Raw genomic sequence first — 17,718 nt, forward strand, 5'->3', positions numbered from 1 at the left:
ACATTCGGTAAGAACAATGTTGTTGGTTTTTATACTTTAACTTTAAAATCTGAGAGCAAACATGTCACATATTTTAGTAGTTGGTGTGAATGAAATGTTGTCTCAGCAACATTTCAATCTATACTATCATGAAGTCATGTTTGATTGTTTAGATTTTATTTTGAACGTGTTTTCAAAGTGATTCTCTGCAGATGTAATTAATGACCGAATCAAGTAAAATATAATGTATTGCCATAAACAGACAGAGAGGAAGCACATGATATATTTTAATAGTCGTCTTTGTTTCCAGTCTCGGAGATGAGTGTCATGGCAGCCCTGTGTGTGAACGTGGTGACAGTCAACATGTTACTGAGTATCTTCTTTCTTTCAGGTCAGCTGTTTGTTCAGTCTCTTTTATTTGGAGACATTACTTGAATCATTTCTAGTCTGAAATATTTTCTACTGACATTGTTCAAAGGGTCTACATGTAACATGCTGCAGATGAACTGGAGTTTGTGTCTCATCAACTTTCTCTTCAGGCAGATTTTGATCCATATGATGTTAATCATTAGTCTGGTTTTACAGGTGTTTGGGCTCAATGTGATAAGACACCAGTCCTCTTCATTACTGCACCAACGAAGATGGAAGCACTGAGTGGATCTTGTTTGAAAATCCCATGTAACTATACAGAGGAGCCAGGAAAAGAGTTTAACAGTAGCAGAGAAATCTTCGGAGTGTGGATTAAAAATGACTCACATTTTGGCAAATATCCAAATAATGTAGTCTACAACAGTAGTGGGTCAGTTAACATCTATACAATGAATATTACTGGAGACCTGAGTCACAAAAACTGCACCACTCTGTTTTCTAATTTAAAGACAAGTCATTCAGACACATATTACTTCAGAATTGAGAACTGGCCGTTCAAGGCAACAGCTGCTTGCGGTCCTCTTCAAATAACAGTTAAAGGTAAGACAGGTTTTGGTTTTATTAATCCATAATATTACTGTTGAGAATAAAAATTGAATCAGTTGTGCTAACTCGCTGAATCCAGGCTTCAGTATAAAATATCTACTGTAGGATTATCATTGCTCAACCCTAGCCAGTTGTTAGCCCATAGCCTCTCAGACTAGCCTGATAAGAAAATATCCACATCCATCCCTTCATTCATTATTTAAGTAAGTTTAGGGAGGGGGCACAGTCCATTGATCAGCCTGAGGGCAGAAGCTGTTCAGCTTCTTGGATGTCTTACAGCTAAAATACTAACAGTAATCATGAAACTATCTTTATTTTCTGACTTTTTTTTAGGAAGTGTAACAATTGTGTTTGATGTGAAACCACAGATTCTCCTTGGAGACCCAGAATTAATATCTCAGGTGATGTGAAGGAGAAGGAGTCTGTCACTATAACCTGCTCAGCTTTCACTCCCTGTCCACACTCCCCTCCTCAACTCACCTGGAATCTCCAACAAGACCCTCACAACAAAATAGAGGAAAACACAGATGGGACCTTTACTACTAAAATCCAGGAGACCATCACTCTGTCAGACACAGATGATGGATACAACATCATCTGTTCTGTCAGATATCCTGTGAATGAAGGAAAAGACGTCAAGACAGCAGAGACACAAGAGACTCTCAATGTTTCATGTAAGACAACCAGAGTTTGTTGTTGGATCCTGTCAGCACATGATGATTCCTGGGATGTCAGCTGTTTGTGATGAATAAAGTGAATCTCTGTCACATTTTCCTCAGATGCTCCTAAAAACACCTCAGCATCCATCAGTCCATCAGGTTTGTTGTCAGCAGGTAGCTGGGTGAACCTGACCTGCTCCAGCAGAGCCAAGCCTCCCGTCAGACGCTTCACCTGGTTCAAGAACAGCAAAGATGGACCCATGATCATATCTGAAGGACACTTCTACAGCTTCAATGTGACTGATGGAGGAGTTTATTACTGTGTGGCCTCAAATGAACTTGGTAACCAGACGTCACCATGGATTCATCGTAATGTTAAAGGTAAATGCAGAACTGAACTGAAACTGCTTTCACCTTGTTTCAGTTTCTTCTCTGATGTTCTCTGTCTACGTTAGTTTGACTTGATTTTATTTTCAATGAACAGAGAGCTCTCAGCTGTGGACTTTAGTTTCTGCAGTAATCATTGTCATCGTTGTCATCTGCCTGGTCATCTCTGTTATGCAAGTATCTTAAATTAAACCCTAGTTCCTCAAAATGATGAACTTTGAACATTTAACAAAGTTTGTCTTATTACTTTAACCTGAAACATGTGTATTTATTCTAACAGCTCTCTAAAGTTTTTCAGGTGGTTTAAGACAAAACATCAAACTACACAATATACAGAGGTAGGAAGACACTATTCTTTCTGTGTGTGGGTGGGTGTGTGGGTATGTGTGGGGGATGGGTCTTTTTTACTGGCACTCTTGTTCGACACTGTGGTAAAGATTACACAAACCACAAACCACACAAAATAAGTGATCTTTGTTTGAGTTGAGGTCTGACGTTGCTGAAGTTAAAAAGCCATTATCTTCCTGTCAGGCTTGTCAGGTGTACAGCACAGCTAACGGCTACTCTACAGATGTATAAGAATAAAAATAAAAACACATTTTAGACTTTTACCTGGTTTATAATCTAACATACATTCTTTAAATCTAATCTATAACACAGACTGTTAAAGAACAGGTGTACATGCAGTAGCTGTTCATCATCAGAGTAACATGTGCAGAATCGCTGGTTATATGTCCACAGGGTCAATCTGGTGAAGAGCTTGGCATCCATTATGAAGACGTCCAGTTCTCCCAGGAGAGACCTGAACCTTCCTCTGTCTCAATGCAGGACAGCAGACTTCAGCAGGACACGGTGTACACACAGGTCAAAGTGTTTCACACAGAAAACAGCTTCACACAGACTGCTGACGGTCCAGAGGATCTCTACAGTCAAGTAAAGAAACACTGAGTTCACACTTTCACTGTGAGCTCATTCAAGATGTTAGTTCACGCTAAAAGAAACAGAGGCCTGGACGAGAATACGTTCCAGTTCAAGACAGGAAACTCTAAACCGCCACGTCTGCAGCTCACATGTTTTTGTCACTTATATTCAGTGACGGCGTTAAAATAAACGGCGTTACTAACAGCGTTATTTTTTTCCAGTAACGAGTAATCTAATTAATTACTATTTACGTTGCGCCGTCAGCCAGTCACAAGAGCTGCGAAGGTTTTATATATTTCTTTTATAAAAGTAACGCAGTACTTACTTTCCCTGGTAACTAGTTACTTTTAACGTGGAGTAATTCAGTTACTAACTCAGTTACTTTTTGGGAGAAGTAACTATAATTACATGTGTTCTTTAAGGTGTCAAGTGATCTACCTATCACACACTGCTAATAAATAATGCACAAAGCTGTAAAGAGGAAATTATGAAGACCCGATTGTGAGTGATTTTTCAGCTCATTTGCTTCTTTCCATTCGCTACTGCTCTACTGTATTTTATTTTAACAAAAATTAAACAATCATTGTTTGTGGATTCAAATATGTTCATTCATTGCACCGCAATAAAAACGTTGGTGTGCAATTTGAAAAGCATACAAAAGTGAAGCCAAAGCAGGTGGAGCGCCCCCTGGTGACTGGATGCAGTATAGGTCATAAGCTCCACCCACTCCATGTTAGTGGATGGGACTTGGGCTAAACTAAAACACTAAAATACATGTCAATAATATTTTTATTTTTTTTACAAAAATAGTTTCTGTCATTTTGGGTAGTTTATATAATGCATGCTCAAGTGTAATCTGTTTTCTGATATGTTTTGTAGTAGTTAGTTTGACGCTATAGAAACAGGAAGTGACCTCATGATGACTACCAGTTGCCATGCCAACCGCTCTGGGATACGATCAGATACTGAAGAAGCAGTACTACGATATAAGCAAGGGATAATGGACGACACGCCGTTCGGTTCTACAAATTTAATGCACGCGGCGTTCTAGATGGTAAAACGGACCGCCGGGAAGCATTAAAATGTAACCTGCATTGTGTTGAACCTTCGTGATTCAGCTCTGCGCATGCCCGGACTCGGACCCGCGGAGGCGACCGTGCTGACAGTTGAGCCAATAGCCCAGGCTATTCAACCTCGTGGTGCGTTTATTTTCGGATAGTCTGATGGAGTGAAGTCCATTATCCCGCTTATTCTACTGTTACCAACATGTTAAAAATGCATTTTTACTGTTTAATCGAAGAAATGAACACTGCAATGAACTGCAGTCAGATGTACAGCGTTTTCAGTAGGCCAGCCTACCATTGTTGCAGAAATCACATATAAGAAGGGTATCCCTTCGATTTCTGTTCATTTTCGCATATTCCATAAGGATAAGGAAGCGAGAAACGTCAAAATCGTCACGAGGAGATTCCTCCCAAACTGCCCAATCACGTCTTTGACCTGACGTCATGAGGGCGGGTTTCCGGTCGTGCAGTTCGTGGAGAGCAACTGCAAGATCTGTCTGCAGGCGAAGACTCCCGCGATATTTTAAGATCATGTGACATGGTGACGTGGTGGTAAGTCCCTCCCCGGCTGACACAAGTCGGACAGGATTTCTAACCAGCATGCATTGCGTCCATCCCAGCATGCATTGCGTTCAACCCAGCATGCATCACGTCAAGTCAGATCTGCACAGATCTGAAGTCGAACGCGCCTACTGTTTCCAGCGTCTGCTTCCATCATAACATCTCTACTGTGAACTAAAGGACAGATTTAAACTTTAGTTTCTGTGATTGTCAGTAATTAGCTAGCGTCTAGCTACAACAATACTCCAACGTTAGCTCTGTGGGAGCAGCTTGATTTAAAATAATAAAGAAGTTCAGTGTATACTTCAACATGTCTCAGTAACTGGTGGAGGTAGAGCAGAGCAGCATTAACCAATCACCAGTGAGTCTAGAGGGAGAGTGGGCGGGGCATCAATAACATGGATCCACTCTCAGAGAGAACTGATCTGACTCTGGATCAGAACTCACCAGATGGCGCCGCATGTAGCCCTGGGACACTAGCATCAGTTTGACCAATGAGAGGAAGTGGAGACGTGTGCTCCATGTTTTCTACAGTCTATGGATTCAAGCCCTAACTGTGACTACTGCCACCGTCATAGCTCAGCCATGAACCGTGCATCAGCTGCAGTATAACGTCATCTTGTTTGGATCTACAGTGCTGCTCTTCATGCTGGAACTTGTCCTAGTGTTTCATGTCTTGTCCCAACAATCAAACTTCACTTCATCCCAAGCAGCTGGGCGGCGCCACAACATCATTAGAGGAGTATTTGGTTTGAATGGAAGGACGTCAGGAAACATTTAGTCATTTATTCTTTGTTCATTTACAAATCATTTACAGTTTAAAAATAACAAGAGGCAAACATAACAATATAATGTGCAGAGCAGGAACAGGCTTAGACCAGCTGAACGCTTCCAAGACTCTGAAGCAGCTAAGATTGTGTCTGATCCCTCTCACCCTGGACACAGACTATTTAACAGACGGCTGAGATCCATCGAGTCCAGGACCACTCACATGGTCAACAGTTGTATGAACAAACATACTTGACAATAAAGTCTTTTCTGATTCAGACACAGCTCATCCTCTCACCTCACACACCGTCCTGTTCACAGGTACAACCTCCACCTGTAGAGAGGAGGAGAAAGAAGAGAGGAGGTGATGACTCTGCTCATGGTTACTAAATGCAATGCTGGTTCTGTGATGTGCAGGCTTCAGTCAGACTGATCTCAGAGCTGTGATCAGTTGTTGATCAGATTTGATGAATGACCACCACTGTCTCTATACATCTTGGAAGGCTGTCAGCTGGAATCCAGCTCTATTTCCTGGACACATCAACACAACAACAACAGTCGTCTTCACATCAACTCAAACACATGATCACAACAAGCTTCTGGCTCATCTGACTGGCTGACTGTTGTCTCTCTGTCTTTCTGTCCAATCATGAAGCCTGTCTCCATTCTCCTCTCACAGCTTCACTGAGAAGCTGCAGGTTTACAGGAAACACTGGATATTTGATACAATACTGATGAAAGCAGCATGGACTGACTGGAACCCTCTACTCACTCCAGAGTCTCCAGTTTATAGTCTGGACTCTTCTCAAGATCAAGAAGCTGCATCACTCCTGAATCATTCAGGTTGTTAGATCTCAGGTCCAGATGTTTCAGATGGGAGGGGTTGGACTTCAGAGCTGAGACCAGAGAATCACAGCTGATCTCTGACAAACTGCACCACATCAATCTGAATAAAGAATAAAGATGTAGATTAAATGATGAATAATTCAATCAGATGTGTTCAGGTTTTAAATGTGCAGCTCAACATTACTGTGTCCTAACAGCCTTTAAGCTTCATTGACTTTAACAACTAACAGTGGACATTTTCTACAGTTTCTGATACAAACACTCGTCTTCAACTAAAGGACATTTACAGATTTATGGAGGAAAGTTCTGGATGAACATGAATTAGATTCAGTTGGTGATTAAACATATCAGATCAACAACAGTAACAGACAGTGAACTGACCTCAGAGTCTCCAGTCTACAATCTGGACTCTCCAGAAAACCACACAGCTGCTTCACTCCTGAATCCTTCAGGTCTTCGTTGATACTCAGGTCCAGATGTTTCAGATGGGAGGGATTGGACTTCAGAGCTGGTCCCAGAGAAGCACAGCTGATCTCTGACAAACTGCACCAACTCAATCTGAATAAAGAATAAAAGATGTAGATTAAATGATGAATAATTCAGTCAGATGTGTTCAGGTTTTAAATGTGCAGCTCAACATTACTGCAGCGTTTCCCAAACTTTTTTGGCTGTGCCCCCCTTCTATGTCCCAACCAGGTTGACAGCCCCCCCCCCCCCCCCCCATCCCCCAATCCCCCACACCTTTGAAAACACAACCATCTTTTTTATAGCCATATTAAAGGCAGCATGTTTAATCTGCTCAAATGACCAGAACACACATAGAACAAAATAATCAGCATCACAACAATGAGCTCTCACATTTGAATTAAAGTGAAACACTAACATTTTCAATATAATGGAACAAATTTAGCACAAGCTTCCACTTTAAAGAGCAAAGAGGATGATGACAGGCTCAGGATCAGAGGCAGAAAGCAGATCAGTTGGAGGAAATGTTAGAATATTTCCAGACGCCTTCAACTAAAATTGCAGCAACTTTAAATGAGCATGGAGCTAACACAACCCGTCATCATAGCACAGCAGTTATGGAAACAAAATGACAACGCCAGTCATTTGAATGAAATTGTAATAAAGTTCCACACGAGCCACAACATAAATAACAAAGAGCATAGGCTCAGGAAGAGATAAAAAAGAGGATCCATCTGAGGATTTTAAAGAGCAGAGCAGGTGGCTCAGCTTGGTGTGCACCAGTAACGTACGCTGAGGTTGGTGGCTCAGATTTACTGTAGTGTGACTATCAGGACTAAGTTAGTCACTGAGAGGAGAAAGTGGAGCTCTGTCTGACACGCTGAGTCCAAGGAGGAAACATGAAACCATTACTGCTATTTAGGGGCCTTTATTTTTATCCTTTTGATAACACATACTTCTTGTTATATTATTATGCAGATTGACTTGCAGGACTAAACTATGATGAACAATAGCTTAAGAGGTCAACAGTAAAATCCCTCCCCTACCTCCCCCTCTCTCTGTATCAGACAGAACAGATTCACAGGTAGGTGCAAGTGATATTCATTAGGCAATCATTCAACCCCGGTCACACCCACTGCCCCTGGCGACAAGCAGGGCTTGAGCTTAGCATTGTCCCAAGTAGCACGTGTGCTCCTAAGTTGAAAAATCTAGTAGCACACAAATAATTTTAGGGGCACGATGAAAAGTTACCAAATAATGTGTTTTTCTTTAATAAAGTGATATGAGGTCAACGAGAAGGCATTTATAAGCAAAACAATTAAATTCATAGCTTTACAGTTTTACAAGTACTGCACAGACTGAAGCTTATCTGGCCTGTGTTATAACATAGAACATTCATACAACAGGCAGGGTTCATAATGCCTATGTGTAAGTACTTGGTGGTACTTACATTAATTCGTTTTGGTAAAGGAGCCACGGGAATGTTTTCTGCCAGTCAGCATTAAACCTGTACTTTCACATTAATAACTGTCATATTAATTGTTGCTACAGTGTTAAAAGCTCTATCCATCTTTGCTTTTATTTTTATAAGAACAATTGGTGCACTGCACCTTTAGAACAACAGCGTTGTCTCTTTAAGAAAGACGGTAGTCTTGATTGTTGATTGTTGTTGAAGTTGTGCATGGCCGTGGATTTATGCCACTGAACTGAGGGTATGTTGCAAATATAAAGTAAAAATAAATAAAGATGAACATTTGTCTTGCTGTTTGTTTTGGCCATTATGGTGTATTTTAGTAAGTAAAGTAAGTAAGTAAGTTTAATTTATAAAGCACATTTAAACACAGCATAGACTGACCAAAGTCCTGTACAGTGGATAACAAGGATTCAGACAAATAATACAGAAAAACACATTGGACCAATAGTCATAAAAACATAAATAAAAAGGAACCTTCAATATCAGGGCACACAACACAGAAATACATAGGATGAGCAGGAGTACAGGATTAGGGAACAAGAAAGGCCAGGGAGTAAAGGTGGGTTTTTAGCATGGATTTGAAGGCAGAAAGCTCTATCATCCCTCTGTTTTATTTTATATCGCTGTGAAAACAACAACAAATCTTGTTGGAACATTTAACTTCTTTGTATTTTCAAATGTCCCACCAATAGCGAACACATTTTTACAAGACCACATTTGAACACATCATGATAACGTTATTGACCTTCGCCTAATGCTCATAATTACTGAGTAGAACTTGAATGCGTCATAATACAATTCAATGTAGCCTGGTAACTGAGCGGGTGCTTGGTGCTTACTGGAGCACTGTCCGACAGTAATATGTGTGAAACACACAGTCCGCTGTAGATAGCCTCCACATTAGTGGAATCCTGCAGTTATCCACTCCTACCTGAATGAACAATTCTACAACCTGCCTATGATTCCTCTTACATTTTCAAACTGTCATGTAACATCATCAGTTTGTATCATAAGATTCCACATGTACACTTTAGTCAGATATGTGTATCTATGACAGATGTATGTTTATCTTGCTGTTCTCTTCTCTCTTTCTTCTGTCTGTACCCGGCTGGCCTTAGGCAGATGGGTCCCTCCATATGAGCTGGGTTCTGCTCGAGGTTTCTTCCTGTTAAAAGGGAGTTTTTCCTTGCCACCGTTGCCTTCAGGCTTGCTCTGGGGGTTTCAGGCCGGGTTTTTGTAAAGCGTCTTGAGACGATTTGTATTGTTATTGACGCTATATAAATAAAATTGAATTGAATTGAATTGAATTAGTAACGTTCAGTTATCTACACTAGGAATCGCTGCTCTACAATGAACTGGCCACTTGCCCAGAGTGTAGCCCTCCTCTCACCCGATGATTGACAGCTAACGTAAGCTACAGCCCCTGCGCCCCGTCAGGTACGCGTTACAGACAATGAATGAATGAATGAATGAACAAGTAGGCCCCCTCGGGTAGTTTTACTCTCACCATTCTTATAAAAATGTTGATGTCCTGGGCCCCTGCTCTGTTGCTCCTAGCCCTGGCCTCCCTCTCGTCTTTTCTAGTCTCCAGATCTGTGTTTTGTGTGACATCATCTGGATCTCCCTCACTCCCTGCTGGAGTTCGCTCGCGCTCAATAGAGAGGCGAAGTCCCGCCCCCCTACTTCCGGGTTATGGGACCTATCTTTCGAAAAAATATGAACGGCAGTCTATGGAGAGATAATAATTATTTTTTGGTCCCGATCGAATTGTGGCATGAATTTCACATATGATGTGTATGAATTTAAAAGATAATTTTTCACGTCAAGAGATAAATTATTTGACGTAAATAAGCTGAACAACATTAGGTTTTGTATGAGATCGCTTAGTGAACTACATCTCTCTAGAGATCCCTAGAGAACTATGGCTGTCTCCTTGTTGAGCTTTACCGTCTTCTTCCAGGACGAAGGCAGAAGCATCAAACGAGGTGAAAATCATTATAAATCGGGTCATGTCGAGAGCTGTAGTTACACGAAGGGAGTTTTGGTCGGTTCTGTACGCGCCAGCATGCGGGACTTGTAGTTCGTTTAATTACGTATTTTCCATAGCGTTTTACTTAACTATCTTGCGACAAACTGTAACATTCTTGACATATAAAATCATTTTTTATTCTGAAAAACAACATATGTATAATCCAAGGCACAAGTCGATCGGGACCAGAAAATAATTTGTCTTTCGCCATAGACTGCCGTTGATATTTTTTCGAAAGATAGGTCCCATAACCCGGAAGTAGAGGGGGCGGGACTTCGGCTCTCTATTCGAACCCGTGGTGTGGACCAAACCATTTTTTAAGAAGGGGCCAAGAGGGTTATTGAAATTATTAAAATTAAAATATGACATGACGTTGTGGCTTTATTTTAGTTCGGATTCATTGCTATGAATATATATTAGTTAAGCCTATGCATAATAATTTAGTCGTAGAGGCTACTGGGGGCTGTGTGTGGACCCTTAGAACTGTCATCACCTTTCCCTCCTAAACAACGGCGCTGACCCTGCCATAGATTCTCCCTCTGCCTTTAACCGCCTTCCGCAGCACGTCAGCAACCACGCTCACTACGTGTAAATCACCTATTATTATTTTTTCAGCTGAGGCTACATTCAAGAGCACAACTGGCCTCAACCTCCAAACGTCAGCAACACATCATGAAACATTTATTGAACGGTAAAATTCAGTAGTTGCACACGTGCTACTAATTGCATTTCACAATTCGCACTGAACTATTTTTTACCAGCATTTGCCACGAGGTGCTCGCACTGTGGAGCCCTGGTGACAAGTGACAAACACATCCCTGCCTCTACATTTACAATCATGACCCCAATGAAATAGCTTAAATTCTCCATCAGTTGGCTGCTTTCACACTAACTGGTTACGTTTCATATCTCAATGAGGATTCTTTACACAGGTATAAGGTTCATATGTGGACAAAGGACCAATGTCAATCTATAGCAGTTAAGAGACAGAATGAGACAGAGAGAGCGTTGGCCGTCACAACTCCACAGTTCATTCATTCAACATGAGAGTAGCCAGTGAGAAAAAATAAAGACAAATGGAAATATGGATTAGAACTGAAACTAAATCATCACCTTAATCAAATTATAATATTGAGTTGTTAAATCTTCTGATGATCTGATCCATTTTTAATTCAGACTGTTTAACAGAATATCTTCCATCATTTACCACTTCCTGTTTTGACTGAAGGTTTAGATTTACAATCTTCTATTTTTATCTTTCACACAAAGAATAGATCCCAATAAATGGACCTGGACAGTAGAGTTGACTCAGCGTAGAAGAAGAGCAACAGCATGAACCAGTGGCTCACTAGCGCCCTCTTCCATGAGGCAGAAGTACTGGCTGCCTCATCTCCTTGTTTTTCAGATCAACAAGACTAAATATGTTACACTCATACATGAAATACATTAACTAGACTATGGAAGATTAGGACACAACCAATATATTGATGCCATACAGACAGTTAACCACAGGCAGATTGCGCAATCCGAGGCTGGGCTTCCTGCTGCCTCAACTGGTGTCTCTCCCTATATGACCATATATGGTCGCTCCCTGTATTCACATAAGAAATACTTAAATTCAGAGATTCTGACAATGAAAATGACTGGAATCATACAGAAAATGTATTTATATCACAGACCAATGGACAAATAGTAGAAGTTATTTTATCAATAGTATAATTTATTTTATTGTCATTACTTTTCATGATGCTAGGTGAGACACTACATCACCTGACTCCCCTGACCACACTTCCCTGGTGCACACATCTTCTACCCCAGGGGTGGGCAATTATTTTTCCCAAGGGGCCACATGAGAAACAGTAAATATCTTGGAGGGCCGTGTCAATAGGCTCTAGGGATGTAACGATACACTCAACTCACGACTCGATACGGTTCACGATTTTTTGTTCACAATACGATTTTATCACGATTTTTTTTTATCAAAATTAGCTACAGATAAATTATGACTAATTATGATCTTTTATTCGTAGAGAAAAAATCTTTGAGGTGGTTTCTTTACAGAAACTCTGTAAAACAGTTTGTGTCCTTTTATAAAAAGTGTGTCTTACATGGTAATCTTAAACAAAATACATGAAAAAATAGCTCTTTTCTTTAGATACAATCTCACAAGTAAACTGGTGTTAACTGGTGTAATTCAATATTTTAAATAACAAAAGAAAACTAGAAATGCAATTCCAAGGAATTACCAGTGCATGAAAATGCAACTAGCAGTTATGCTAAAAATGCTAAGTATGCTAACCAGGTTGATTAGCTAACAGAGCTAATGATTTCTAGCAGTTATGCTAAAAATGCTAACTATGCTAACAATGCTAACCAGGTTGATTAGCTAACAGAGCTAATGATTTCTAGCAGTTATGCTAAAAATGCTAACTATGCTAACAATGCTAACCAGGTTGATTAGCTAACTTAGCTGATGATTTCTAGCAGTTATGTTAAAAATGCTAACTATGCTAACAATGCTAACAATGCTAACCATGCTAACCAGGTTGATTAGCTAACTTAGCTAATGATTTCTAGCAGTTATGTTAAAAATGCTAACTATGCTAACAATGCTAACCATGCTAACCAGGTTGATTAGCTAACTTAGCTAATGATTTCTAATTGCTTAACGGCTCTCACCTGGCTCTACTGTGATGTCATAATCACAATGTAAAGTCTATGGGGAAATAGTTTTTATTTAATAGCTTAAAAAGTATAAAAGTTACAAAGTTGAAAAATACATTCCACAGGTCTCCTAAGTAAGACCTACGTAACAAAGTTTGAATGAAGTGTCTACGCTAAACGGTTGAAGCTGAATTAGCTGCGTTAGAAGAAGAATAATAAGAAACGGAAGCGGAAGACTAGGAAGAACAGTACAGTGCATTTTCATGTACTGTAATAATAAGAAGAAACGGAAACAGAAGACTTGGAAGAACAGTACAGTGCATTTTCATGCACTGTAATAAAATCTTGACCAAAAAAAAAGAGTTGCTTTCTTTACAGAAACACTGTTAAACACTGTTTTTGTGTCTTATAAAAAAAGTGCAACTGAAGTAGTTATTCACTTAAATAACAAAGAATAACTGGATTTTTAAAAACATTAACATTTGTTTCATTATATTGTTTTAAGAGTAGCGTGGCTCCTTTAAGGGGGTAGTACAGTGCGCATGTGCGACCGTAACGTGTGTGTGTGAGTGGTAGAGCGAAAGTGGAGCGAGTGCGACGTGAATGGAAGTAACAGCGAGACTGGTTAGCTCAGCTATTAGGGAATTTAGCAATAAATGTACAGTTTATGTCATAGTTGTTGGTGAATAAAGGCTGTCGCTTCCTCAAGGACAAAAGGGAGCCTCCGTGTGTGTTGTTTGCCACTGCTGGAGATAAAGTGAAGGGGGTTAGCCCCGCAGGTAGCGTCAACTTCGGCCCTGGAGGAAACTCTCCCCTGTGCTTCCCGACTACGGTCGGGGAGCCGAACAGGAATGGTTAACAATATGGAAAATGTTTGTTGCTTTTTTTTTGAAGGTGTCGGGGATTGGGGGTGCATCAGTGCGGTTGGGATATAGAAGGGGGTGCGCGGCCAAAAAAAGTTTGGGAACCGCTGACGTAACTTATTTCTAAAAACAAAAAAAAACTTATCCTACTTCTCTCGCAATCGCGATTCGTTTTTTCTGTCAACCAGTGCGAATCTTCACGCATTTGTACCGATTTTTAATCATGTCACGATGCATCGTTACATACCTATTAGGCTCAACTCAATTCTGTGCCCACAGCAGTGGTATGATTTATTATGTGCTGGTGTTTTTAGTAAAGGGATGATCAAGAAAGCAGTTCGTCATACTTAAAGCTTGAAATGCTTCATTAACACTGAACACATTCTCTTATAAAGTGCAGTTAATTAAATCTGAAATGAAATCTGTACCAATGAACTTTTAACATATAAGCAAGTTTATTTATTTATCAACAGTTAATCTATTAGTATGATTTGTTTTTTAAATGACCATATATAATATTTATATTGTCTAATACTACTGTATATTAAATGATCATTCATAAACCACACATGTCAAACTCAAGGCTCATAACTGTATCGGGCCTCAAGATAATATTTTATATCTGTCAGAACTGACCCACAGGTGTTTTACGTGCGTCAGGCAGGTACGTCAATTAGCTCCTCCTCCCAACTTTATTGACAAACTTATCTTATCTCAGAATCTTATCAGAGAAAACTACTATAAATGACAACACCACTGCAGCTAAACACCAGTGTGTTAACATACATGCTAACATACATTCATTCATTCATTCATTCAATCATCTTCTGTACCCGCTTATTCCTGTTAAGGGTCGCGGGGTCTGCTTGGAGCGTACCCCAGCTGTGCTAACATACAGACACACTGAAAGTGACGTTAGCCAAATAACAGCAGCATATTTAACACGGTATTAGCATTAGCATGCTAACTTAGGACACCACGAAAAAAAATTTCTGTTTGGATCATCTGTCGAGAACAAATGAGAACAAACCAGCTTTACACAGGCCGGTCAAAGTCAGCCAAAGGGCCATATACGGTCCACGGGTCGTGTAATGTCCAGGTCTGTTCTACCCCATTACATGTTTCATCTGGTGCCCCCCCCCTAGAGGCAGCTCCCCTGCATTACTGTGTCCTAACAGCCTTTAAGCTTCATTGACTTTAACAACTAACAGTGGACATTTTCTACAGTTTCTGATACAAACACTCGTCTTCAACTAAAGGACATTTACAGATTTATGGAGGAAAGTTATGGATGAACATGAATTAGATTCAGTTGGTGATTAAAAATATCAGATAACAGTAACAGACAGTGAACTTACTGTAGTTTCTCCAGTCTACAGTCTGGACTCTCCAGAAAACCACACAGCTGCTTCACTCCTGAATCATTCAGGTAGTTGTAACTCAGGTTCAGATGTTTCAGATGGGAGGGATTGGACTTCAGAGCTGGTCCCAGAGAATCACAGCTGATCTCTGACAAACTGCATCTCTCCAAGCTGAATAAAGAATAAAAGATGTAGATTAAATGATGAATAATTCAATCAGATGTGATCAGGTTTTAAATGTGCAGCTCAACATTACTGCAGCATTTCCCAAACATTTTTGGCTGTGCCCCCCCCCCCCTTCTATATCCCAACCAGGTTGACCCCCCCCCCCCCCCCCATCCCCCAATCCCCCACACCTTTGAAAACACAACCATCTTTTTTATAGCCATATTAAAGGCAGCATGTTTAATCTGCTCAAATGACCAGAACACACATAGAACAACATAATCAGCATCACAACAATGAGCTCTCACATTTGAATTAAAGTGAAACACTAACATTTTCAATATAATGGAACAAATTTAGCACAAGCTTCCACTTTAAAGAGCAAAGAGGATGATGACAGGCTCAGGATCAGAGGCAGAAAGCAGATCAGTTGGAGGAAATGTTAGAATATTTCCAGACGCCTTCAACTAAAATTGCAGCAACTTTAAATGAGCATGGAGCTAACACAACCCGTCATCATAGCACAGCAGTTATGGAAACAAAATGACAACGCCAGTCATTTGAATGAAATTGTAATAAAGTTCCACACGAGCCACAACATAAATAACAAAGAGCATAGGCTCAGGAAGAGATAAAAAAGAGGATCCATCTGAGGATTTTAAAGAGCAGAGCAGGTGGCTCAGCTTGGTGTGCACTAGGGCTGGGCGGTATGAGCAAAATCTTATATCACGGTATGTTTTTTCCCCCCTGTAAATTCAATTAATGGCTTAAAATAACCATACTGTCGCATTTGACCATTTTCCTCTTTTATTTTTATTTGCTCACAGCAGCATAACATTATTTTAAAGAAAATATAATAATATAATAAGCCACAAAGAATGTGCAAATGTCTGGTAAACATTGAACTTTAGCTATAACAAATGTAAACACAGAGCTCCATCTTAATAAGAAATAAAAATAACTAATGAGAAAAAGTATTTAAGTTTAGTAAGGTAAGTAAGGTGACAGGTGCATCTTTTAGCTTTCATAATACTGCTTTGCATGTTTTAACTTTAAGTGGTGGAAGAGATTACCGGTGTTTCCACCTCCAGCAGCTACAGTCGCGCGACACTCTTTGCAGAGTATCACTTTTTGTTCGTTGTCGGATTTTCTAAATCCGAAAAAGTTCCACACAAAAGACGTAGCACCCCTTTTTCGGAACGAGTTCCTCCTCCTCTTCGTCATGGGTGGGTCGGGCTGCCTCCGTTTCCTCGTGACCGCCGCGATTGTTATCACCAGAGAACGTCTAATATGGGGAGAAGTTCCACTCTCACTGAACTTCCGGGTTCTGAACTGTTGCAGTTCCACTCTGATTCCATATGAGGGCGCTCTCAGGACGAGTGCAGAATGAATGGCGGTCTATGGAGCAGTACCCCTCAAAATCCACTTTTCTCAGGATATAATTTTTTGTGCAGTAATTTGAATATTGAATTTGAAAGGAGATGCAAAGAAATTACACACTGCTGGGTGTTAGATTTTTTAGAGTCACTTATTTTGCTTTAAAAAGTATTTTAAAATGTCAATGACGTCATACACATCGTACGACCAGATACTGCTTTACGGCAATCCTTCAGCCACTGCTTTGGTGCTTTCGCGCTCTGCACTTTCTTTTCTCTCGAGGCATGGACAACACAGCTGACACGGGTAAATAATCGTGCTAGAAGAGTTTCTGTTTCGTTGTTTTAAAAGACCGGGCCGAAAAAAAAAAAACTTGGGCGAAAAAGTCCGCCTTAACATTCTGGTCCCGCTTCGGATGCCACGATGCCGTCAAGCGGGATCTGGTCGTAATTAGTCATTCACTGACCAATCAGCGTTCATTAGCACAATGCTAGCGTGTTTTGGGCAACAACAACTCAACCTGTAAGAAAACGAAAGGACATAAGTTCTCGTTCATTCAACTTTTGACCTATAACCCATGTTGAACTTGCAAAACCTACAATCAAATCTGAGATTTCTCAACGACAATCGGGTGAAAGAGACACATTTAGCCGTTTAGCTCCATAGAGTCCCATTCATGTTGCACTCATGGCGATCGCCCCCAGTGGAAATCTGGTGGAACTGCAACCACAATTCGTTACAATGGGACTTAATAGAGAGTGGGAAGGCTCTCCGTAGACGGGCTCTGTTATCACTCAGGACTCAGGTAAAGCTGTTTCTTCTTCGTCGTGCTCATGCAACCACGCCAAGCAGTCTGCTGCAAAGCCTGCAGTGCCCCGTGTGTCGAGGCGGTGTAATTACAGTGACTCAGAGAGACGCCGCAGGCATCTGCTCTTTCACCGGTATAAACGGTATCGCAAAATCTCTACCGGTAGACACTTTATACCGTCACACGGTATAATATCGTCATACCGCCCAACCCTAGTGTGCACCAGTAACGTACGCTGAGGTTGGTGGCTCAGATTTACTGTAGTGTGACTATCAGGACTAAGTTAGTCATGAGAGGAGAAAGTGGAGCTCTGTCTGACACGCTGAGTCCAAGGAGGAAACATGAAACCATT

The 17,718-nt window shown here is 40.6% G+C and overlaps 2 protein-coding genes across 2 annotated transcripts; one reads left to right on the forward strand and one right to left on the reverse strand.

Annotated features, from left to right (window-relative positions):
• Positions 1-455: 455 nt before the first annotated feature.
• On the forward strand, positions 456-4,140 carry LOC311509779 (cell adhesion molecule 3-like; the record flags this gene model as incomplete). Its single annotated transcript, XM_084575213.1, has 4 exons — positions 456-948; positions 1,323-1,628; positions 1,734-1,994; positions 4,040-4,140. The coding sequence occupies exons 1-4, from the start codon at positions 621-623 to the stop codon at positions 4,138-4,140; spliced, it is 996 nt and encodes a 331-aa protein (XP_084431339.1). The 5' UTR covers positions 456-620.
• A 1,184-nt stretch (positions 4,141-5,324) lies between these two features.
• On the reverse strand, positions 5,325-15,187 carry LOC311509780 (ribonuclease inhibitor-like; the record flags this gene model as incomplete). The annotated part of the gene is made up of 4 exons (XM_084575214.1): positions 5,325-5,648; positions 6,087-6,260; positions 6,542-6,718; positions 15,014-15,187. Coding segments are annotated over 4 exons (544 nt in total), but the record flags the coding sequence as incomplete, so codon positions are not given.
• Positions 15,188-17,718: the final 2,531 nt, after the last annotated feature.

The sequence above is a fragment of the Chelon labrosus genome, assembly GCF_963514085.1.
Source record: "Chelon labrosus genome assembly, contig: SCAFFOLD_147, whole genome shotgun sequence".
NCBI lineage: Eukaryota > Metazoa > Chordata > Actinopteri > Mugiliformes > Mugilidae > Chelon > Chelon labrosus.